General features: G+C 32.0%; 1 protein-coding gene across 1 annotated transcript in view; it reads right to left on the bottom strand.

The window, feature by feature from the left end:
- LOC118195009 (endoplasmic reticulum-Golgi intermediate compartment protein 3-like) overlaps positions 1–25,999 on the bottom strand; it is a 63,545-nt gene that overhangs the window by 16,842 nt on the left and 20,704 nt on the right. Inside the window, exons 6-9 of the mRNA XM_085811517.1 lie at positions 19,258–19,423; positions 19,016–19,073; positions 9,326–9,357; positions 1,582–1,678 (exon numbers count right to left, since the gene is read on the bottom strand). Coding sequence (XP_085667643.1) covers positions 1,582–1,678; positions 9,326–9,357; positions 19,016–19,073; positions 19,258–19,423 — 353 coding nt within the window. The remainder of the gene's footprint in view (positions 1–1,581; positions 1,679–9,325; positions 9,358–19,015; positions 19,074–19,257; positions 19,424–25,999) is intronic.

The following is a 25,999-nucleotide window of genomic DNA, read 5'->3' as shown; positions in this document are numbered from 1 at the left end:
TTCGGTCCACCACCTACCGAAAAAATAATACATACTTAGCAACTGCAGAAAGATCAACTGAAGACTGCTAAAAAATAAAAACATAACATTTGATGCCCAGCTCCATCTTGGCCTGAACTTGAAAATGCCGTAAAAACGTGGGTGATAGATAAGAGGAAATCTGGGATAAGTGTTTCAACCAAAATGATAATCAAACAGAAAAACATGGGAATCAGAACTTTTCAGGGTCTGAGGGCTAGTGCTACAGGTTCATGAAAAGGCAAGGCTTATCAATGTGCACAAAAACAACCATTGCACAGAAAATGCCAGCAGATTATGAAGAAAAAATACTAGCATTTCATAGGTTTGTAATAAATGCACGCAAGAAAACTTCTTTTGAGCTCGGTCAAATAGGAAGAATGGATGAAATTCCACTCACATTTGATGTACCATTTAACAAGACTGTGAGTATTAAAGGATCTAAATCAATAACCATAAGAACCACAGGTCATGAAAAAACCCAATATACGGTAGTTCTAACATGTTGTGTTGATGGCACAAACTACTACCGTTTTTCATATTCAAAAGAAAAACTTCCAATGGGTGTAATTGTTCATGTTCATCCGAAAGGCTGGAAGGACGAAGCCGGAATGAAACTGTGGTTACAGAACGTATGGGCGAGGCGACCTGGTGGACTCTTAAGAAAACCCTCCCTTTTGGTTTTGGATCAGTTTAGTGCCCATAGAACTGAAACCATAAAGAATAAAGCGAGAGAATTAAAATCCCAGATAGCTGTCATTCCTGGTGGACTGACTAGCCAATTGCAGCCTTTAGATGTATCGTTGAATAAGCCATTTAAGGAAAAGTGCGTGAATGATGGAACAAGTGGATAGGAAAGCCACATCATGCTGCCACACCCTCAGGTAGAATGAAGCGGCCCTCTATTTCACAAGTGTACGAGTGAGTAAAAAGATCTTGGAAGGACGTAAAGGCTGAAGTAATTGTTAAGTCCTTTAAGAAGTGCAGAATCAGTAATGCTCTTGACGGAACAGAAGACGACGCATTATTCGAAGAAGGTGATAGTAACGATGACGGAAACAGTAGTGATGACAATATTCTCGTTTTCGATGATGATGATAGTGAAAAGGATTTTTTGATTTTGAAAGTGATTAGAGTCTGATTTCATGAAAGGCAACGTTTTCCTTGAATCTGTGTTTTTTGTTGTTTCTGCTTTATTTTGTATTATATTTGATTGCTTGCCATTCATTCATTTATTCATTATTGAAATTTACATATGTTCAAAATAGCTTGCCGTTTATTAATTTTCCTTAATAAAAATATGTTTGGTAATTGCATTCAATGATTGTTTATTTGGCTTTTACGAAACGTGAGAACTAAAAGAAACCACATTTTAAGTTATTGTGGTACCGCGCTCTCGCGCGGACTATTTAAACTTTTTTCCCTTGTGTGTGGCCTTCTAAATAAGGGTGCGTCTTATATGCCATCAAATACGTATCTACTTTCTAAACTTTAATCTGACAATATTTTTTAAAAATCTAAGAAATGAAATTTTTCTGTGAATTACTTTAATAAAAAATTTACCTTGATCGGCCACCTGTTGAGTTCCATCCAAAGGATTTGTTTTTCCAGGAATAGTTTTCCCAAATGATAAATGTCGTATTTTGTGCGTTAAGTTCAGCTGCAGAAATGCAGTCATAGAAATTTGTTTTAGCTGCAGTTTAAATGATCTATACATATACGAATCAAATACATATTACACGTACATGGAAAATATTTCAGAATACTATACACTGTGTCAAAATATACATAGCAACATGATGAGGATCAATTAGTAGGAGACATCTAATTAAAATTTAAGCTTACTGAAGAAAAATTTGCAGTACTCACAACCAGAACACAGTTTTAAATATTTTAAATAAGGCACAACATATAGATGCATGCACAAATATTTCATCTAGATATTCATTAAATATCTGCTGTTATTTAAATGATTTAAGTGCAGTGGTACCTTGAGATATGATTTTAATTCATTCTGTGACGACCAAGCCTGTAAGTTAAAATTTTTGTATTTCAAATCAGCTTTCCCATTGAAATTAATTGAAATGTGATCAACTAGTGGCAACCCCCAAAACGTCATTCCAATATTTTTGTTGAATGTTTTTAACATAAGAAAAACATATTTATAATATAATAAAAGAAAATTATAATATAATGAACAAATATTGCATACAAACAAAATAAAACCTAATAATTTAATAATATGTTTAATAAAACCTAATAAAAGATAATTTAAAGAAATAGACGTATACATAAGTATTAATTTTTTCTTTGCCCTCACTTTTGCTTAACTTTATTTTCTTCTTCAGTAGTTCTTTACTTTTTGCCATGTTTCCCAAACAGCTTTGTTTTCCCCTTCCTTTTAGAATGTTTCTGAAATGAGCTAGGCAAGAGTAATTAAATAGCACTGCTGTACAACCAGTTGCAACCTTTTCAGGATGTTTCTTTTGAATAAAGTCTGAAACTTTTTCTACATTTCCTTTACCTCACTTGAAGAGATAACTTCCTCTGCTTCTGGCTTTTCTGCAGAAAATATATTTGTTGTTGTGCCTGTAATTCCATAAGTTTCTCAGATTATATGGTGACAAGCTCTCTGATATCTCCCTCATCCACATCCAGGTCTACAGACCTTCTGAGATACACAATCTCCTTTAGAACTTCTTGTTCAGGTTTAAAACTTTTAAAGTCCCTTTCAACTGCAGCTTTCTCCATGCAGAGGGCAAGGTCTTTTTTTTAATATCATGCCAAGCCATATTAATAATGTTGAAGCGCAAGGCAATGTTGTAGTAATTCTTCCAGAACTTTCAAAGCATGAGGTTTGTGCTCTCAATGCAGTATTGAAACAGGTGTTTGGTAAAACATTTCTTGAAAATGGAGTTCACTTGTTGATCCATGGGCTATAGGATAGAGGTAGTGTTGGGTGGAAGATAGAGAATCTTTATAAAGTTTAACTTCTTGAGAATGTCAACCTCAAGGTTTGGTATGTGACAATCAGCATAACAGAGTGAATGCTTGTTCGATTTTCGAAATACTCGACCCCCCCAACTGGCTCTAAACTGCTACTGTAAAGCCTCCTGTGCTGTGCCTTATCACAAATAACAGTCTCTGCACACAGTGTCTTCAGTGGGATGCTTCTCTTTCAGCCACAAAAACATGAAATTTCCTTTCTTTCTAAGGACAGAGTTTCATAGCTTTTGAATAATTTTGATAACCTTAGCTGGAATTATAGCCTCTATTAAGTCCTTCTTCAGAATACCACATATCATAAAAGTTGTGTGATCATATTGCATTGCCAAGTCTATTACTCTTACACCTTGCTTATGTTTGTCTATTATCTCATGCTTTAATTTCATGGATATCACACTTTTGTTCCTCACCACCATTCTTTACACTCATCTTCTTAGGTTTCATGTTTATATGCCCCCCCCCCGAAAAAAAAAAAAAAACTATATATGCCAAATAAAAGGTATAAAACAACATGCAGAAATGTTTCTGCGGCAAGCTGAATTAAAATGCTGGATGAATCTGAGAGGTGGTGACATCACAGCCAGTTTGTGCATGTAAGATTTGCAAATCTAATTGGTGGTTAGATTTGGGAGTCTTGCACATGCCAACTGGCTGTGATGTCACCAATGTTGGTTTAGTGTTTTGTTCTACTCCAACAAATTTGATCAGACGTCAATTGGCAGCAAATTAACATGGTTGCTGCTAACCTAGTATTGGTATTTTGGCCAACAGCCATGTGTCAGGTTATATATATACGATGCAGTCGGTAAACTTGGGAGTACTCGTTCGTTTTTTGTTTCCCCCTTCTTTTGCTTTGGTTTTAATGCAAAGACTAGTTGTTTTAATTTATAAGTAAAAATAAATGTTAGATTTGTTTTAGATTAGTTCTGGCATTTTATTTATGAAAGGCAAAATATGCTTTTCAATAAATGGCTACATATTCTCCATGCCTTGAGGTGATGGGTACAGGCACCTCAATATTAACAAAATGCAAATGAAGGAGCTGCTGTCTGCAAAAAATGAAAACGAGAAGGCAGATGTCTTTTAGAAGTTGGTTCAAGTTCTGTTCATGTGTAACTGAAGATGCCATTACTGCCAGAAGGGTTTCAACTGTTAAACCATGACAATTAGATTTGATGGAAAGTTGACATAAAGATGCTGTTGCTGGATACAAATTGCTGGAGCTTTATAGAAGATAAAAAAGAAACGTTGGATCAAAGTTTAAAAAAAAAAGAAGCAGGATTTTAACATTGAGAGAAAATACAACCTTTACTACATTATATTACGGAATTAAAACAAAGTTCAGGCCATTGACACAAGAACATTCCAATGGTAAAAAAGCATGAGAGGTTCTAGAAAAGCAATCTGAACCAAAAAGAGCAACAGTAGTCCATCTATATGATGAATTTTTCAGCATTAGATATGCACCCGATGAAGAAATTGGGTTATTCATTAACAGGATAAAAATGACTGCTAACCAAGCTGGCTGAAGCTGGATGCAACCTCAGCAACACAGCAGATCTTTTTAAAGGATTTCAAGCAATTCAGTATTCACCCCAAGAATACTCAAGTATTGTACAACTTATTTACAGATTGAAGGACAAGGCTTTTACATTGGAAAAAAATCACAGAAGGTGACTGGTAAGGAAAGAAAATTGACTTTATCAGAAAGGTACATGCTGATTTAGAAAACAGCATATTTAATACTATTAGCACAAATGCAGTCAAAAATGGAACTGAAACTAAAATTAAATTTAAGAAAAAAATAGAGATTACGAAGATAGAACCTCGTCATAGACGTCATTCATACATTTGGACACTTAATTGCAGAGTGTATAAAGAAAATTTAAATAAATTAAATAAAACCTAAAAGTTTAAATAGATGATAAAAAGGGGCAGTTTAAAAAAAAAGAATTAATATTAGTATAAAATTATGCGTTAACTACAGATAAAGGAGGTAAAACAGATAAATTTAATTGGATCTTAGATATGGCAGCTACAACTAATTTCTGTAATATTAGAAATTTAATGATAAATTTTGAAGAAATAAATGATGTACATATGTCTCTAGCTGTAGGAAATTTTGAAAGTAAAGTATTGTGGAAAGTTACCATCAAGAATAAGATAGTAACAGTATAAGTAGACAATTGAATAAATTGGATTGAATTAGAAAATGTGTTATATAATCCGAACCTAAGAAAAAATTTCCTATTGGAAGCAAGGTTAGAAAAGGCTGATGCCAAATTTGTAGGTTCAAATGGGAAAATGTGGATATACTGCAATAATTAGGATAGATTATGTTACGTGAAATACTATGAGGGACTCTATTATATAAAACTACTTAGGTATGCAACAGACAAAAAGAAAACTGGTTACAGAAAACGGCAAGTTAAATGAAGCAGATGATACAAATTTAAAGCATTGAAGATTTTGCCACATAAATTTTGATTATATTCATAACACTAATAAAAATTAAAGCATGAAAGAGTTACCCAAAACTGAAGAACCAAAGTGTGAACCATATATTATTACAAAAAATAATAGAATATCTTTTAAAGCCATTCTGAGGAAATCTGATAAACCATTGGAGTTGGTTTATTTAGATGTTTATGGTCCGCTCCTGATCAATCTAAAGATATGAGTAAATATTTCTTTGCTGTCATAGAAGACCATAATAAATTAGTAACTGTATACTAAATGAATAAAATTAATCATTCAGTAACTTTAAAAAACTATCATAGGCAAATGGGAAAACTGACAAATAGAAAATTTATTAATACATGAAACGATGAAATTTATTAATACATGGTGGTGAATACTGTAACAGGCAATTTGAAAGACAGAAATGAAAATGGTGTTGAATGTACAGATGCATGCACCTTAGAAGAAAACAGTGTATGTGTGTGTGAACGCTTTAACCAAACAGTATTTACATGCAGTTAAAGCTATCTTTAATAATAGCAAAATGGGAAAGGAATGATGGGCAGAAGCTCTTGGATGTTTCTTATATACTTGGAACAGGATGTATCACGAGAAAAACCAAATCCTGCATGAAACGTTCCTCCACAGAAAACTCAGTGTTATTTAGTTTAAAGTGTTTGAATGTAAAGCATGTATTAGCATACCAAAATAAATTAGAAACAAATTTCAAATGAGATGCAAAGAAAGAAACATCATAAGATATGCCAAGGAAACTTAAAATTATAGCATATGATTACTGGCAGAACGGAGATTAATGTTGTTGTTGTCATGTCTATGATACAGCCTATTCAAATCGTGCCATGGGTAAAGATGACAGCCTTGGCAATCTGCAGAATGTTATCATCATAGAGCTTTGGTCTCTGAAACAAGACCCCCAATTTTTAGCAATTCAGCAAGGATGGCCAGATAATCAAAAATGTGTGCAGTTATCAGTTCTGTGTTCAGGGCAGTTATGGCAGTTTCTGTAGGTTTTCCTACCCTCTTTGTTAATTTTCAGTCCACTGTGACGGTCAGTTCTTAGTCTCACAATGGTTTTTGTTATAAGTCGATCAAAACTGATGCTATGGAGCTCGTGCTGAATTGAAGTTTTCATTAGTTTTCATTAGCTACATCCATCCCTCGCCAAGAACTGAGGCTACCTGATATCTGATATTTTGACTCATAACTCAGGCCAAAAGCTGGACCTAGTGACGGCTCATATTAAAAAAAAATCATATGTTGGGGCACTCATATCTCAAGGTAACACTGTACTGATATTCAGAGAGACACTAATTTTGTATGTAAACATTGTTTTGCTTTTTTATTTTCAATCATTTGAAGGAAAAAAAAAAGAAAAGGAGTTAGCTTGGACTAACTAGCTGAAATGTGAAATTCTGATACACATATATTTCAGAAATCCTGCGAAATCACACATATTTCAGAACCATAAAAGCAAGAGAAAAATCAAAGAAGTTAGTCTATAATTTTAAATAAATTTCAAAATACATTTAAAGTTATTTCTTTCAAGCTTGAAAATCCTCTATTGAGGTTAAAGGAAATGAAAAATAATTTTATTAAATTATTTTTGAAAAATTTCTCTGTTTTTTCAATAACTTGAGTTTTACAATATAAAACACTTCACTGTATATTTATATTTATATATACACATACATAAAATTTAAAGAAAATAGATTACAACCAGTAGGACACAAAACGTTTTTTAAATGAAATATGAATTTAGATGTATTTAAAAATGTTTTGTATTCAAGTTGGCAGTTTTTTTTTTCCTTCTTCATTAAACTGTTTACCTAATCATAGGTACTTTTGCATCTGATTGTAGCTCTGAATGTCCTCAATTTCCTCTTAAAATTCCAAATTTATATTACATATTAATATAGATGATACATAGATGTATGCATTATAATAAAATACAAAATATGTCTCAAATAAATTGTAATGGTTCAAATACATGCCATGAGTTTTCAGAACCATTTCTTCTGGCAATACCTTTGCAATGATGGACTGAGATCTGAAGATCTTGCTGGTCAATCAATATAAAAGATAGCTCTATTTTTCAATAACGCTCTACAGCATCTATGCTGTGGCATTATCATTTGTAAAAAACAAAGTCAGAACCAATGGAACCTCAGAAAAGACACACGAGAAAAGGTCACCTGACTGCAGAAGTAGTTTTTTGGGTCAAAAATACGGAATTATGTACAACCAATGAGAATTATGCCACCACAGATTTTAATACATGCGCTATCCTACTAATGCATCTCAGTAAAAATTTCTAAAAGACATCATGTTCTCTTTCCAGATCAACTTGCATTAAAAATTGCTTCTAAAATTGCAGTCAGTAAAGTCTCATTTGTAGTGAATATCATACTTAACTGTTTATAGTTCAGTCTTTGCATGCCATATACCTCTGGAAATACAGTACAAAATCTGAAATCTAAACTCAGTGGGATTTTGATTTCTTTCAATGTAAAAGTTGCTTCACTTTTCATGTTAAAACTTTTTGTTTAATTCTTGTTCATAATTTCTTCTTCAGTTACAAAGATATATTGTCCAAATCCTGTAACTGTGTTGAAAATTCCCACTAAATTCTCAATCGAAATTTTTCTGTTTTCAACAACCTGTCTCTCTTTCTTCACTATAAGTAGCACTATTAACATATGCTGTACACTACTGGCAATGTGTCCACAGCAACATATCCACTAGAATCCCCAGCGATGTATCCACTACAACCTGCAGCTTCATACACAATCAGCATGTTGACCAGTTCATCATTTGAATATGCGCTTATCCTACTACCTCCGGAAATGGATCACAAATGATGACTTCCAGCAGGATCTCTGTTCTGCAATCTTCTGTTCAGCGCCATCTACCGTAAGGCCAGAAGGAATCTTCCAGAACGTAAGGAATTCCATGTAGTGCTGCTGTCAGGGCTGCCCGGCGACTTCTAGTCGTAAATTCGAAGACCTATTGTAGTACAACCTTTCAATAAAATGTTTTCTGTCCCATTAATGTATTACTGTTTGTGTTCTTTTTCTCTGCTTCTTTTCACCACAGCTCATTTCTTTCTTTGCGCATAGCACTACAGCATTTGCGACCCTGCATTCTTACATGATTCCAAGTTGTCTCTGTACCCCTTACATATACTTCAAGTTTATTGGTGTGGTAGCAAATCACCCTGCATAATCATATAAATGTATTCTTGTAAGCACTCTATTTGTAACAGAATAAAAATTCATGTAAACCTCTTAAAATACTGCATTTACTTAGTTTCCATTCCCATTCTTCATCAGAAAAATCTGCTTCTATTCTATTTTATTCAGTCACATGACATACCATATCACTTATCAAAAATATGATTATGCAGTGTCTTTGTCCCTAAACTTTAGCTATGCAAATCCTCATAATCTTTCATTCTTCATCTGTCAGATGCCATTATATGAAACATTTGTCAGACATTAAGTTTTGCACATCAGTGTAGTTACTAGAATGTATAATTAAACACAGCACATGTAATAATTCTTATAGATAATACAGTTTAACACAAATTTATAAATAAATTAATTTATAGAATTTTTTCCTTCACATTTTTAAAAGGAAGGTAAATTAAGTTTCAAAACAGGACTTGGCAAAAAATTCTGAGTATTTGAAGACAAAACATAAAGCAAAAAAATAAAAAGCCACTAAAAATACTTATCCAGATAATTAAGTTTGAAGACATGCCACTTTAAAATACTATACAAAAATTACAGATGATAAAAGGATAGCATATCTCAGTACTAACCTGATTTGCAGCAAAAGGCTGTAGATTGTGCACTGAAAAACAAAATGCACACTTTTATTAGAATTCCATGTTCAAAAAAATATTTGAACTAAAAATAAAAAGAACAAAAGGGCTCTTTTAAAGTTTAATATGGTTTATCACTATCATAGGTGGAATAGCAAAACATTTATAGGATACTAGATTGATATAAATTTAGACTTACATTATAGAACATTAAATATTTTCTGTATACTTGAAAATTAAATATATATATATATATATATACACAGTTGAATATACATATATATATATATATAATGCAAAGTCCGAAATCCGGACGTCCATTATCCGGACCTCAAAGCCACAAACTTTTTTGCTTTACACATGCGCATTTGATTTTTCCTTCCATAATAAAATGTGAGGTGTATTTAATAATGGCAAAGCACACTGGGGCTATCTGCCTAAGGGGAGGGATGCCTTTCGTGGAGGACTTTCTAAGGGAAACTGGCTCGTATACACGTTACACATGGGGAAAACCACGAAAAGGCCCATGCAGCCAGCCTGTTCGCAGGATTCGAACCTCGGACCGAACTACCAGTGTTTACCGCTCGGCCGCTGGTGGGAAATAAAATGTGAGGAGATTTTTGCTTAAAAATTCTGATTCTTAATTTCACTTAGGCACTAAATAAAATACATCGTTATGAAAAAACAATCATGTAAGCATAAATTTGTGAGATTAATAATTTGGCTCCCCAACTCAGTGGCTGCTTGGCATTACATCTCAAACCAAAACATTCACCTATTTTATATCCCTGACATGGACCTAGAGAGTCATTATTTATATTTTGCTTTCAACACCACATGTTTATCAATACATGCCAGCTTCAGTAATAACTCATGCAGTGATGTCTAAACTTTTTTTTTTTATATTAGTAATTGAATAACAAGAGTAAGGCTACCTTCTCTGCTAACATTACGCTTAGGGATGATTATAGATTTTTTAAATGCTCTAAGAAGTGTTGATGAGGAAAAATTCAACAAAAAATTCTTTTCATATGCTAAAAATAGATTTTGTTAATGAAACTCATAAACCAAAAGATTACATTTAGTGCTATTTTAATTAAGAATAACTGATATGTTATTCACCATAAACCCAGAAGCAGCAGCAGAATTTAGGGCAGACAATGTTTGGAATTTGGGGAAGCACTGAGCGGCAAAATTAAGGGATGAGAAGTTTTTATAATTTAGGGGGAAAAGCACTGAGATCCAAAGTTTAGGCGTGGTGAAAATTTAGAACTTAGGAAAGCGCTTTGTAGCAGAATTTAGAGACTGCACCAGGTGCTATCTAGTGCCGGCCTTAGATAAAGCTTTAAGTATATGTGGGAGTTTATTTATTCAGGACTCTGATTAGTTTTAAGTATGTGCAAGAAATAAAAGTAGGTATAGTACATAACTAATACAATTCAGGCTTAATTCAGTATGCAATAAGAACAGGACAAAATTTAGCCGAACAACTTGGCTTTCATCGCCAATCTTGTGATACACAGTCAATAATGTATAACGGATGCTATTAAGCTAGGCTAAAATTATCTTAGCTGATTCTAAGGCATTTCTGTTAATGTAGCAGATTGCACTGCTCCTTAATCTTCTAATTTGATCTAGCTTATTATTTTTTTGTAGACAGTTATTATTACAGTAATTTTATACAAATTAAGCTTGAACTTTCGATTATATCGAAAAGAGTTTCCAGTTCTGGAGCTGCCAAAGGATCTACAAAGCAAAACCATGTTTCGATGTCCATTAAACAAAAAGTGGAATTGCTGCAAAAAATGTATAAAGGCATATATATCTGTCTCAAAATTATGCGAGGAGTATGGCATTGGAAAGTCAACTGTATATGACATAAGAAAAAGGAACTTTTTGAATTTTTTATGGAAGCAACGTAAACAACTTACATTGAAAGAAATGTTTAATAAAGCAAACAAATAAATACTAAGCTTTTTTTTTTTTTTTTGTAAATTTTGATACCCTTTAGAAAATAATTGTTCTTTATTTCATAAATTACGATTTCATATTTTTAATTGTATAATTTCTGCATGCCATCTTACCAGATTTACATTGATGATCTATTATTCGGAAAAATCCCAAATCCGGAATCACAGAAGTCCCGAAGAGTCCGGTTTCGGAATTTGTACTGTATAAAGTAATTCTATAAAAATATTTCATGTTTTTAATTACACATGCCTTGAATTAAGTTAATTGGATTAAAAAGTTAAAAAAAAATTTACAACTGCATCTATTGCTTTTAAAAGCTTAGCTTGTTCATCAGTAACAGATAGATTAAATTTGAAGAATAAATATCTTATATTTTGCCAAATGGCAACAGCCTTGAATGGAAAGTTAAACAACCCATTTACAGTAAATAATATTTAAAGTGAATCGATGTAAAACTGTATTTTGAGACTAAAAATGTATTTTCAGTTATTATTCTAAAATTATATTGAAATTTTTTCCACTACAAAATATATTTTGCATTTAAAAAATATTTCACTGAAATACAAAAATGCATATTTTATTACCATTAACTATTTAACAGCTGAGAGCAGCGATGGCAGTTACATGCCACAACTGTCAAACTTGGCATGCCAGAAAATTCTCCTGGCACACTAAAAAATGTAAAAATTCAAAAAAAAATTAAACAATAAATAAATTAAATCAAATAATTTGAAGAATATTCTTTTTATGTCATGAATCGATGTTATGACAATTTGCCAATTTTTTAAAGAAATAGAAAACATAGTTTAGGAAGCATCTTAAGAAACAAAAGTATGTGCTTTTAAAATCTTTGTAAGATGTTGTTTCAAAATTTCTGTAGTTGAGAAATTAGACATTTCATAATGCCATTAAAGAATGAATTTTATTTAAGTCTAACTAAACATCAAAATGTAACTCTAAAGGCCCGTCTACACATAGCGATTTCCTCGGCCGACAATATCTGAGATAGCTCGCTCGTCCACAAGGAATGATTTTTTCATTAGTACAGGAATTCACTCAGCCAATCACTGTGAAACGAAGTGTTCCCGCCCTCTACATCACCACACTGTCTACGATTTGTAAACAAAGCTTACAGTATTGTCAAACAGTCAAAATAATGGAAGACTATTTTACTTTAAATTGCTATTATAGATACAGCTACAAATTTGAACTTAGCTACTGCTACAGAAGGGGGAAAAAATGCATTTGGACCAGAAATTGGGTCAAACGATGAGAAATTCATGGTGAGCGTAATAACCTGCTCCAGGAGTTGCGTATTGAAGACATAGTATAATTCAGAAATTATGTATGGATGATGCCGCATAATTTTGATTTTTTGCTAAATTTAATTTGCAGCAAAATTTTAAAAAAATATGCTTTTCCTTTGTGTAGTGAGTACACAGATTATTCCTTTTTTATTTTATTTATTTATTTTTTAAATTTAATTTTCTGGCTCTATTTGTGCACTTAAATCTTGAAATCAGCTAATAAAATTTAGCAATATTGTATTAAATTGTGCTGTAATTTGTTTTCGCAAAACTCAATTAACACAAAACTGAGTTTGTGACTTTCTTTTGAGCTGGTACGCAACTACTAAAGTTTTTACCAGTAGATCTAAAACACGTGCCAAAGGCCAATCAAAAAATAAAAACAAAGGAGTTAAAATTCGATAAACACTACACCTGTAGGCGAAAAAAAAGTGACTTTTAAGTAATACAGTTCGAAATTAATGATGGAGAAACGAAATTAAAATGTCCTTGCAGGCGCAGAAAGTTCAAAATTAAGGTGGGGGATGAAACCCACGATCTCAATGTATGGAGAAAACCTGCTCTGCTCTACCACTGGGCTACGATAGCTAGTACAGCAGGTGTCGGAAAAGCTACGTACTTCGTCACCTGATTAACTCTCATTTTCGGCGAAGTCAATGAGTCTCTGCTCTGCTTTAATACCGGCCCGTAATTTCTCGACTGGAGATTTTCCTTTTTGAATTTTTTCGATAAGTGCGACCACAATTTCAAGTAATTTCTGAATATTTTCATCTAGTACCTATGACATGACATCATTAATAGTTTTTGGAATTTTTCTTGGGGGAGTTAAAATAATTTTCACCCCGAATAGAAAATATTTGAATATGTAAAGTAATGGGGAAGACAAAACTTACCAAAAAAGGAGAATCCCTCAATTTTTTATTTTTAAAATTTACATTACTCGTGTCCCACAACATTTTCTCTATAGAAATCTATTAGTTGAAAAATTTGAGTTTCGCTCTAATGAAATACAGCCATGTTTATTATTCCAAATGAGGAGAAAAGCACGTGATCACTCAAAGCAATCTTATTGGCTAGAGACCCCGATTTTATCGTACGTTAGTGAGCAGTGAACGCCAGTTCTGAAATCGCGGCAGAGAACATGACCAATTTTTGGCACATGCGCAGATCCTTAAAATTGTTGCTCTATGAGAAAGTCAGCCGAGAAAAATTGTTTCTGCCTTAACTTTTACAGTGAGCGAAAAGTGAGATTCTCTAACAACAGAAAATAACATAAAACATAAGATATAGCAAAGAGAGCTCAAAAGCACAGACCTTTCTTTGTTAACAGCAAAATAAGATTTCCTCTTGCTACTAATAATTTTTTGTAGGAGAAGAAATTTAATAAATATTGCCCTGTCAACTACTTCAATGGCCTTAAGATCTCATTTACACGAAGTGGACCAGCATAGAACCATGTGGCAACCTAAAGGTCTCTTGTGAGGAACAAGTTTTTTTTTTTTTTTTTGTGAAGAAATGAAATTTTAAGTTTATGGTGAAAGGCTTTAAGTTTGTTGAAAATAGAGATTTCAAGGAGAATAATGCAGGAAGTGTTTATTAACTTTGGATATTAGATTTACCTTTTAAAATCAATTACCATATATACATTCTGGCAGCTTCTTGTTTAATAATTTGGCCACCTTCTTTTCATAAAAATCTCTATAGCAGCCTAATATGTGAGTGCAGACTATTTACTAATACTATCTTCTGCTTCTTTGACTTCTGGACAAAATAATTATTTTCAAAAATATTTGTTTGACTACAAAATCTAATTTCTACCATTTTCAAATTCCATGCCTCATAGTTCTAAGAGAGCACTTTTTGCCAATTTCACCTTCTTTCTTAACAGCTAACTTTTTTTTAGTCAGCCTCCAATCAGAAATCTTCCTTCTTGAAATTTTCTTGCCAAAATAGCATCGAATCTCCTTCTAAAGTGAGGGAACAGAAAGTAAATTACACTTAATTTCTGAAGACTCTGAATTTAAAAAACAAGAAACAACAATTGGATACAGTTTTGCATCAGTATTATTGTTTCTATCTGTAGACAGGCAGAATGGACCTGTTTTTATGAAATCAGCAACTGAAAATTCATTTTTCATACTAATTTTTCTACAATTGCAGCCGTTTTGGTTCTTGCATTTAAGTATTTCTTAGTGATTTTACTGCCGGTAACATTTTTATAAAAAAAGCTTCAGCATGATTTGATGCATTCAGTGGCAGGTTGTGCTCCAGTAAAAAGGCAAAGAACAAGCATTCTGCATTAAAATCTTTTTGGTCTTTTGTTTCCATAGAATTTTTTTTTCAAATACAACTTCCATTGTTCTTGTCTACACACATATTTAAGAACACTGGTCTTTCCACTCTGTGAAATCGAAAAATCGCAATGACAAATGATACACATAGCAATATAGTGGAATCCTGCAAACTCGACTCCCAATATCTCGACAACTTTTTAGGAACCTTTTAACCCTTTAACTGTCAAGTTATTTTGATGATTTGGGTACACAAATTGTCAAATTTTTTTATTGCAAAAATCAAATCTTTAGTACAAAATAAAAAATAAAATATTCTTAAGTAGTTAAAAATTGATATTTTGAAGTACATGGGTAAAATTTTTAAAGTTTTGTAGCCACTGCATATTTGCTTGAGGCGGCTGCCACTCAACATGGCAGTTGTAAAGTTCGCTTCTAGTGGAGCATTATTTTCTAAAAATGAAAAAAAATTATTATTTTCTAAAAAAGAAATAAATATAAGTGAATACCTATTAGTAGTTCAGTAATTCAGTCTTGTGTGATACAACTGGAAACACTTTTCCAAGCACAAACCAACTCAACAATCACTACACCAGAATCGTGATTCCTTCCTTATCTTTTCCTCATTTTTATCCTTTTTCGAACAACACACTTTGCACTGTCTTGTAGGCGCATGTTTCGCAGGAGTAGGAGGAATATGGGATATGAAATGTCGTTCAGTAAGACGGGCAGGGTTATCTATTGTAAGTGGTCTGCCAACATTCTTTTGTCCAGAAGCTGCATCATCATATTTATGTAAAAGCTCTTCTATAACTTGGATTCGAAATTCTAGAAATGTAATATGTTTCCCAACTACATTTTTATAGAGCAAATATGAGTTCCAAAGTACCTTGTCTAGTAAATGTAAAAATATCTTTTTATAATATTTTTTCTGATGTTTAACGGATTGTTGGATGAAAGGATATTTCCTAATCACAGCAATCTACACCACCCATAGTTAGACTGCAAATAGAAACAATCTTCGCCTTTCTAAAAATGAAAATAATTAATTTTTTTCATTTTTAGAAAATAATGCTTCACTAGAAGCGAACTTTACAACTGCCATGTTGAGTGGCAGCTGCCTCAAGCAAATATGCAGTGGCTACAAAACTTTAAAAATTTTACCCATGTACTTCAAAATATCAATTTTGAACTACTTAAGTATATTTTATTTTGTACTAAACCTTTGATTTTTGCAATAAAAAAATTTGACAATTTGGGTATCCAAATCATCAAAATAACTTGACAGTTAAAGGGTTAAAAGGTTAAAAATATCTCTATGCCAAACAGAGCAAATATTACATACAGTACATATAATAGTTATTTATGCGTATGTCTTTCTTGTTCTGTTCAAAGATTTGAGTGTTCTTTTTTTGCAATTTTAGCTGTTTTCGCATTGTGCCATTAATTCTTGGAACTGCCTAACAAATTTCACCATATGTTGCAATACTTGGCAATGCTGTTTCTTTCTTATGAGGATACGAAGAAAGTCTTGTAGCAGCTGGCCACTGGCTCACATTCCTTTCTATTGTTGCAAAATGTTAAGAAACATGTCTGAAGTTTTGTGACTGCAACATATTGTAAACTAAACTCACACCAGTTCATTGTGGATATCCATCCTCGGTTCACATCCAGGTATATAAGCGTTAACATATTTTAGGGAACTTTTGATACTCTGTGAAATGAAAATGTCATTTGAAAAGAAAAGAAAACAAACTAATGTGATAATGGAAATGAAACTAGATGCCTTTATGAGACTGGACAAAGGGGAAAGTGTAAACAAAATTACTATGAATTTAAGTGTTGAATGGATTACTTTGATGGGGTGAAAAAAGAAGAGGTTCTAAATCAAGTCTTGGTATGTGAAAAGAGAATGTGCAGATAGCTTAAAGGAAAGAAAAAAATATGAAAGGTGGTGAATACGAAAAAGTGAGCGAGGTGCTTTATTTGTGGTTCATGCAGCAAAAGGAACAGGAAACACACATTTTGGGACCAATTTTAAAAGAAAAAACCCTAAAATTTTATGATGAATTTCAAGAAGGAGAGCCTGGATTTACTGCTAGTGTTGGCTGACTTGATAGATGAAAAAAGTGGACAGGCATCAGCAGTTAAACGTTTGTGGGGAAAAGCTATTTACTAACTTGGAAATTGCTGCAATATTCAAGGACAATTTGATTGGAAAGAAGGGTATATCTGGAGATCAAATTTATAATTGTGATGAGACCGGTCTGAATTTCCGAATCCTAACTTAAAAAAAGCCGGCATCCAGGAAAGAATGGGGAGCAAAGTGCATTTAGTATGGACATTTTGTTCCTCCATCGCCTACGGGATGAAGCTGCACGACGACGGAATGAGTGCGAGAGACAAACTACCACAACATGATATTTTTCTACCAAGAACTACTAATAATTTTTCTTCCTTTTTCTATTAAGTTTTTTTTTACTCTATTTTCTTAGTGTATTTGTTCTTTTTATGACTCCTATTGTGCTAGAACTCGAAATAAAAAAATCCACATTAATTTAATTGTATGCTGTACTTTTTTATGTCTAATATTGTGATATGAATGTCTAGAGTAATTTAGAGCTAAATATTAAGAGTTCTGATAAACCCACCCCTTATTCTGTAAAACTTGACTTTTTAGAAACTCAACAGTCTGTCAGTGCACATTATGTCGAGTTTCCGGGACTCTACTGCACTACATTTCCTTGACGAAATACTAGAAGGAAAGTCATCTGTGTATGATTTTTGAAAAGTACATGAGTATATTACATCTTTCGCAGACATAACTAAGACAAAAGATTGCAATTTCTTAAACTGTTTCTGGGAAGCACGTGAAACTTAGGATCTGGGGAGACAAACAAAATAAACAACCTCGAAATTACTTTATGCTCACTGGTTAATATATGCAAGATGACCAACAGTGGGGCTTGATTCTCATTGGAAATCTGGAACATGATGTTTTCGGACACAGGTTTTAGACTCTCATACACAAAGCAGAAACGCACCATATCTCACTGATGAAACAACATTGGTTTTTTTATATGCATTTAGAGAAAAACAAATGCTTTCAAGTTCACTTACTTTGAGTGCAAATAAGAAAGTATTAAGACAAGTAGATAAAAATCATGAGAGATTTTAAAAATAAGAGAAGTCAGGAAAAATATGTTGAAAATCAGGTTTGCAAGAGTACAGTTGGAAATTAAGAGTCTCCCACCTAAATTGGGAGTTTGTGACTTCTGGTGGTTGCACGGTAATGTTATTTCTAAAGAACTTCAAACTGACTTAAATTTACTTTATAACATATAGTTTAGATTACTGTATTATTTATAATATCATATTGGTGTAAAATATACTAACATTTAATCTTATTAATCTTATTAATTTCATTTTACAATTTCTTCATACTTTTATACTAAGAAAATACTTAGTAAGAAAGACAAGCTTTTACTGAACAAAATAGTTTTAAATATGATGAAAATAAAATTAATAGTTAATGTATATACTATTGTGTGGATAAATTTACTCATGCACCTTTTTGTAAAACCATACTAAATACAAATATTAACCACTTAAACATTGGTTCAATTTTTATAAAAATTCTGCAAATGTCTGTAGTAATTCAGATCAAATAAAATTTAATAAGAAAAATTTTACTGAAAATCAAATAAGATGGGGGAATGGAATTTGCATGTTTAGTTTCTTTACTTCAATAAACTTAATTCATTGCTGGAAAACATTTTCATTGGTAGTTTTTCTTATTAAAGGCGAAAAATTAAAAATCAGTAGATTCAATTATCTATCAGGAGACTGAGAGTTGGCAGTCTCCTGATATGTATGTTTATGTTAGTATAAATGTGGTACTTGTAAACATGTACAGTTAAAGAGGGAGAAGATGTTAATTTCTTTTATAGCAAATAAGACTGAGAGGATCATAAAATCTCCTAAAAAAGGATTTATTTCATTGATTAAAAAACATAAAAAAATACTTAATACACTATGGTGTTAGATTATTCATAAATTATGCAAATAAAATATTCACTGAATATGCTGATTTTAAAATATTAAAAGTTATTCCATACCATGGACATGGTGCTGGGTATATGTTCTTCCAGGAGCAATATGAAAATTTCCTGCAACCTAAAAAAATAATAGAGAGTAAATTTGAAAGAAATGAATATTTACTTTTGATGAAATTATTCCATTACACTGCAAAAAGTTCTTTCAACAAACTTAAATAAACTAACTATGGAACTCTTAATGCAACTTCAAACTTAAAATGTGCATCTTACATAAAAGTAAAAAATTTCAGATTTAATCTTACCCTATTAACATCAAGATAACCAAAAATCTGACATCCTTCTTTATCAACTGACTGAAGTGTTTTGGTCCAACCTTCTCTCCTGCATTGTTCAATGGTATCAGCATCAGGAGCTGCCCACCCTTTCATACGGTATGCATTCTGAACCTCTTCACATGTATTGCAACAACTGAGAAAAGAGAAAATCTTCCTTCAGTGTTTTTTTTTTTTTTAATATTTATATAATAATCTGTAGTATAACATTGCATGTAATAATTTAATACTTTTGAACAGAAGAAAACTGAATAAAATTGAAAAGTTGTTAATTTAACACAGAAATATATCCATGACAATCACAATATGGATATAATTTAATTCAGTTACAATTCCGAGAGGCACAGAAAATATTTACAGTCTTTTCTTTAGCAAATAATAAATATTTAAATTTAAACATATTTGGTTACTTAAGAGTTCAAAAATCCACACATATGGTGTTTGCTGAAAAAACACTGTGAAGATAAACAACTTGGAGAGAAACCATGTGAAGGAAAGCCTCTTCATACGAAACACCATTGAAGAAAAGAAAGCATGGAGAAAACACTGAAGTTCTGAAATATCGCAGTATAAGCTATTGTGGCATAAAATAACGAAATGATAGAACACCAGAATAGGGGCCGGTGACGCAGTGGCTAGCGCATCGCGCAGCAGCGCCACAGGTCCAGGGTTTGAACCCCGCGCTAGGCAATGTCGACTCAGCCCATCATCCCTTGATTTCCATCCCTTGGGTCGATAAAATAAGTACCAATTTCGCTTGGGGACTAAACACTGGGGGGCCTGCAACAAGCTGACCACTTGTTGAGGGCATATGCTTACGCACCCTGGGGCCCACGGTCAAGAAAGCAGATTTCGGGCCACTGCAGGTCTTGGCCCATTAGGGCTGTTCGCGCCTCTGAGTTTAGTTTTTTAGAACTCCAAAATATCAACACATAAAACATCAAGGTAAAAATAAATCATCTTACAAAACACCCAAACAGTGAACACAACAAAAAACAAGAAATATTTTTACCCATACTATTTTAAATTTTATTAATTACCTAATTTTTCACTGGAAAATCAATTAAGATGCTATGATTAAAAATTTCAAAATTAGTAAAAATTACAGCTACATATAGCAGTCCATAGAATTTTATACTCATATGTGTGCTATTAGGAATAATTAATTAATCTGTTTTAAAACCAGATTAATATTTCTCTAAGAAAAAGCATAAATAAAAAAAAAAAAAATAGAAAAATAAGAGAATTTGTATAAAATTATTAATAATAAAACTGTATTATTGATTGTCAAATTATACAATCATTTTGTTAACTGTTATCAGGCGGATATTCTTTCAGTAAAGATATTTTGCTTTTCTTCAGTTTATCCCTTCTTAAAGTATGAATTTATTAATATTTTCCTACAGTTAATTGGTTTGTTGCTGATTTACTGTTACAGCAAAATATGGCAGAATGACTTATATTTTATTGGGAGAACATTAAAAAAAAACAAGTTTGCACTCACATAATACAATAAGAATGCTAAAATTTAAAATTATTCTTAGAAATTTAACTTAAATTTTTCAGAATAATAAAATTGTTTAATTTTTACAATGAGGTACCATTTTTATTAAAGTATTTTATTAAGTATTATTTAATTTCTCAAGAAATATTTTATTCAAAAAATTTTGAGTTATTTATTGCCTCTTCATAACTTATTTTACTATAATTAAATTCTTGACATATTTATATACACAAACACATATGCATAATAAGTGACTAAAATGGGTGGAAGCATGTTGATTATTCCCTGTTTAAAGTAAACATGATTTTATTTTCTAATTTCTTTTATACTGTATATTATTTTATGGAAGGCTACATTTTTAAAAGTGAATTAATTTAATGAGGACATTTAATAGTTATCTACATAAATTTAAAATTTTGTTAACTGCTACTATATTTCTACATAATTATAATTTCTACTCATTGTCACATTTTAAATATCTTTAATTAAAAAAATTAGAAATATGGACAAAATGTCCCTTGCTTTTTTTTTTTTTTTTTTTGTGTGATCATAAATTATAACACACTGCGGCAGAAAACATATATTTGAAGCTTTTAAAATTTGGAAATGCACATTGACATTATTTTGTGTATGCTTTATTTTTTTTTGTCATGTTTGTGTATGCTTTATTTTTTTTGTCAAATTATAAAACTGCAAAGGTGTTGCCACTTTATTTTCTACAATATTGGTAACTCGGAAGATTGGTAACTCGCACAAATATAACTGACATTAGAAATACACAGGTGTTAATGGAGTTGATCTGTTTATATGTAGACTTTTTCTTTAAATATTTTGATATAAGTCTCCAAGATTTATAAGAAACTGAAAAACTAATAGACAAAAAACATAATATTACAAAGCTTTAAAAAAAACTGGATATATCTTGAATGTACAAAATGCAAGTAGATACTGGTCTATTTATCATTTATAACCATAAAATGAATAAAAATATGTTACAAAAAATTAAATGTGTTCATAATTTCTTGCCCACTTTAGGTGACAGGAAGATAAATACAAATAAACGTAAAGACAAATCATTTCTGTAATAAATTATTTTAGTCCTCTACTATCACCTTGCTAGTATTTTGGTAAGGTCGGCATTTCCCATTATCTGCTTAAATTGCCATATGATGCTCATCATTTCCACCTGAACAGTTTGTAAACCTCAAACATTAAGCATTGTAGTAAATGTTATTTCCTACAGTTTCTTGGTTCCACAAATTTAACACAATATGTTACATACCAAATGCTTCTAGTTAAGAAAGAGATGAAAAACATGGAAGAAAATGTTGACTTACTTGAGAGACACAGCAGACTTTTTAAATTCAGTAATGCTTACAGATATTATATTACTAATATGAATGCAATGTTCCGTATTGCAAAATTTTTAGAATGATATATAAATGCACAAACCAGGCTACCAGCAAATTTATATATATGGCAATAACTTTGATATGATAAAGTTATCATATGCTGTTGCCTTGTTATCAATGCATAAATCTTTATGCCTTGTAAATAATACAGCTTATTGTAGTACTGTATATAAAGCTGCACCACACAAATTTACATTACTATATCATTTACATCATCAATGAAACTTCTGATCAACAACAGATAATTAACAGTAGCATATGGATTTGGAATTGCACAATATTCTGGCATCCCTATACACGTGCGTAATTCAAGAACCAACTGCCTGCACAATACATTATTATTACTATGACACAATTCTATTTATGATGTTAGTTTATACCTACTTCTCATTAAAACTTTTTCTTTAAACTGATAATCATACTTAATATGACAAAATAAACAATAGAACATGTGTTACCAAAGATTTCGTCCTGTGTCCCTAGTACCAAATATAAAACTTACTGCACCCCTATTCCCTAATAATAACAATAATACTATCTACATGTAAGAAACATAATTTATAAAGGTTTTATTATAGAACTATGCCATATCAGAACACATAAGGTAAGGGAAAAACAGATAAATCAATGAGATGGATGGTGCTTGCATATTTTTGACAAAATATTTAATTCTTAGTTGAATAGAAGAAAGGCACTAGGTAAATCACTGGCAATACTGAGTTTGCTTCTATACTTCATTTTCATTGATAAAACTGTTGAAAACGCTCTTCCGCACAAATAAGTGCTTGTAAATACATTTATAGTGCTTGCCCTGCTATGGTGGTATAAACTTTGAGATATTATACCCAAAATAATGGCTTATCCATCTTCTTAAAGTCATATTTGGCTGTAGAATCATTTTTAATTTCTAAAGCTTGCTCTTGTAGTGTTTCTGGTAGTATATCTATGTCAACGTAAAAAGGAACCGTCACCATTCTATGAATACTTGGCAATGTTCTATTAACAGGACTGGATTCAGATATGTAAGTACGAATGTAATTGTGTGTATACATACAAACACATATTAATACATTTCCGAATCTGGTCCTGATAACACAGCGTTAAATATTTTTATCACAGGAATTAGAGAAGTAATGCTTGAATTCATCAGTGAGGTGCTGCAAATGATTTGATATTTTATTCTTTGTGTCAGTATCCTTAAAGCACCTTTCTTCCAGCATTCAAAATAACTTGGGAAAGCAGGAATAATTGTAGGCTAAAGTTTTATATTCCCGGAGTTATAATTTATCAGTATACACTGTGATGTCATTCCAATGATAAATTATGTTCAAATCTCCATCTTGTAATTTCGAATTCAATGAATCTAAAAAATCTGATAGATAAGCCAGTACAACTTGAATACTTGGCTTTCGGAATTCCACAATTCCGAAAGCCAAGTATTCAAGTTTCATTCCAATTCAGTTTGATTTTGAATTTCCAAAAACTGAATTACTTCATCTCGAAGTTCAAACAACCTTGCTTCCTTTTGAGAAGCAGTGAACTTCTGTATGAAATAACAGTGCTTTATGTTCTGTTCCCAAATCTTAACAAAAGGGCATAGAAAGTTGAGTATTTAAAGCATGATTTTAACATGACTGACAATTTTGATGCATAATTTTAAGACATTGTTGAGTTCATTTGGAAGTTTCTTAGCTGCCAAGAGTTAATGGTGTATAATACAGTGAATAGCTGTAACATTAGGAATTTTTTCTCTGACTATCTGTGTGAATCTTGAGCGAGATCCAAGCACTGGTAGTGCACTGTCTGTGCATACACCTATCAGCTTTTGTCATGACAGTTCATATTTGCAAAAGAACTCTGAGACTGCTGCCACTATATGAATTGCTTTTGAAGTAGTTGTTAACTCTGCAGAAATCTTGTCTTTGTTTTATTTTGTATGAACCAAATGAAAACTAACAGTTGACAACATTTTGCAACATGTGTACTCTTATCCAAGTGTATTGCGAAACAATTTGATTCTTTAATGGCCTGCACTAACTTCGGCCATATCATCAATGCAATGTTTCATAGTGTTGCAAAAAGTAGTATTTGTGAGAGATTTCATTTACTCTCTAGTCCAAGAACAATATCATCTGGTTTCAATAGGCAAGGTCTAATGAGTGTTTACCCAATAATGACTTTTCTTGGCGATGTGTAGAGATAACTCAAGTTTCTAGTGGCTTTTCAGATGACTAAGTATAAGATCCAGTATTATCCAATTTCAGATGTTTCTACATTTTGCAGGTAAAAAATCCTTCAGTTTGTCTTTTAATGCACTATGTTTTGTCAACAAATTTTGATCCAGACAAGAAGGTCTCACAGCATCAATGCTCAATATTTTGTAATAAATAATACACTGCCGCTAGTTGACACCATTTTTTAGTATAGCAACAAAACCGCATTTAATATAATAATTGTATTTGCATTTTTTCGCTAAACTTATGATGAGGAAAACAAAATTACGAGTCCACAATTTGTTTTTGCATTAAAAATACACATAACTTGTGTATCCAGAACCCGCACGGAATGGTATCACAGAACTTGGAACTCTTAACAAATGTGACTTCGACACCAGCTCGAATGCTATTCTGTCCATGCGCAGAAAAGTTATTAAGGGTGGATCTTAACATTTAAATTATGTTTGATTCAATAATATTGTAATCATGTGAATTTAAAATTAATGTTTGCATAAAATGCAGTGTTTATTATACATATAAACAAAATTAAAACTCATGTTGAAGATAAATATATCTACATATAGATTACATAAATAGAAAAATGGCTACAGAATTAACACAATTTATTCTCTCTTCCTAAAATTCCTGAACTTTTTACATTGAATGAGTACTTTCAAAACATTTCATTTTTTTTTCTCTTGAATTTACATGCATTATATAAATTTGTATTATTCAATTATTATTATAATGCTATCATTTTCACATACATACATTAACAAACAACACAATTAAGAAATATTCAGGGCATCTGTAATTTTTTTGGCGGGGAGGACATATTTTTCCAGAAGAAGTAAAAACAGACATTAATCATAAAAGCAATTTCTGAATATTTGCACCCTGTATTTACTTCATCATTCTGTGCAAGTGTCATGTTTTGGGCATATTTTCCGAGTACACATAAGTCAAGAGCCAACACCTGTAAGCATGTACACACTGAGTACGTTTGTATTTATACCTTTTATATTTAACCATATTTTCACTTAATAAAATCCACCACCTGTAAAAACTAAATATTGGCCATATAAATTTTCATCCCTTCCCATAATTTTTTTCTCTTTTTTTATGAAATATTTATATTTATCATAGTTTATGAACAGAGCGGTACCTATGATTTGTAAAGATAAATAAATGTCATCAGCAAAATTACCCAATGAGATAGTAACTTTTTTTAGGATGCAAATAATCAGGAAGTATCATTAAAACAGTCGCCCAGATGGTATAGTGGTTAGGGGAGCCTAATGTGGTACCGGAGGTCTGTGTTCAAATTACGGAGAAGGTATGGATGTTTGTAATGTATAATGTCTTTGCAGCATGGGGGAACTCTAAATATATTATATGCCGAAAGTGCTCTTATATGGATTGGTGGTAGGGAAGAGGGGTAGGAGACCCTTGGACCCCCCTCCAGGGTGCTCTCCCTCGAAATTGGGGTGAAAATAGAAGTCCAAACTCCTTGAGACTCTGGCAACCATTCTTCCATGAAATTCATGGACAAGACCAAAATTTCTTAAACTGTGGGTCGT

Source organism: Stegodyphus dumicola, chromosome 2 (genome assembly GCF_044657685.1).
Source record: "Stegodyphus dumicola isolate Sdum_Otavi_A_Nest chromosome 2, ASM4465768v1".
Lineage (NCBI taxonomy): Eukaryota > Metazoa > Arthropoda > Arachnida > Araneae > Eresidae > Stegodyphus > Stegodyphus dumicola.
The sequence above is the reverse complement of the archived record's forward strand: the minus strand, read 5'-3'. Positions and strand labels throughout refer to the sequence as shown.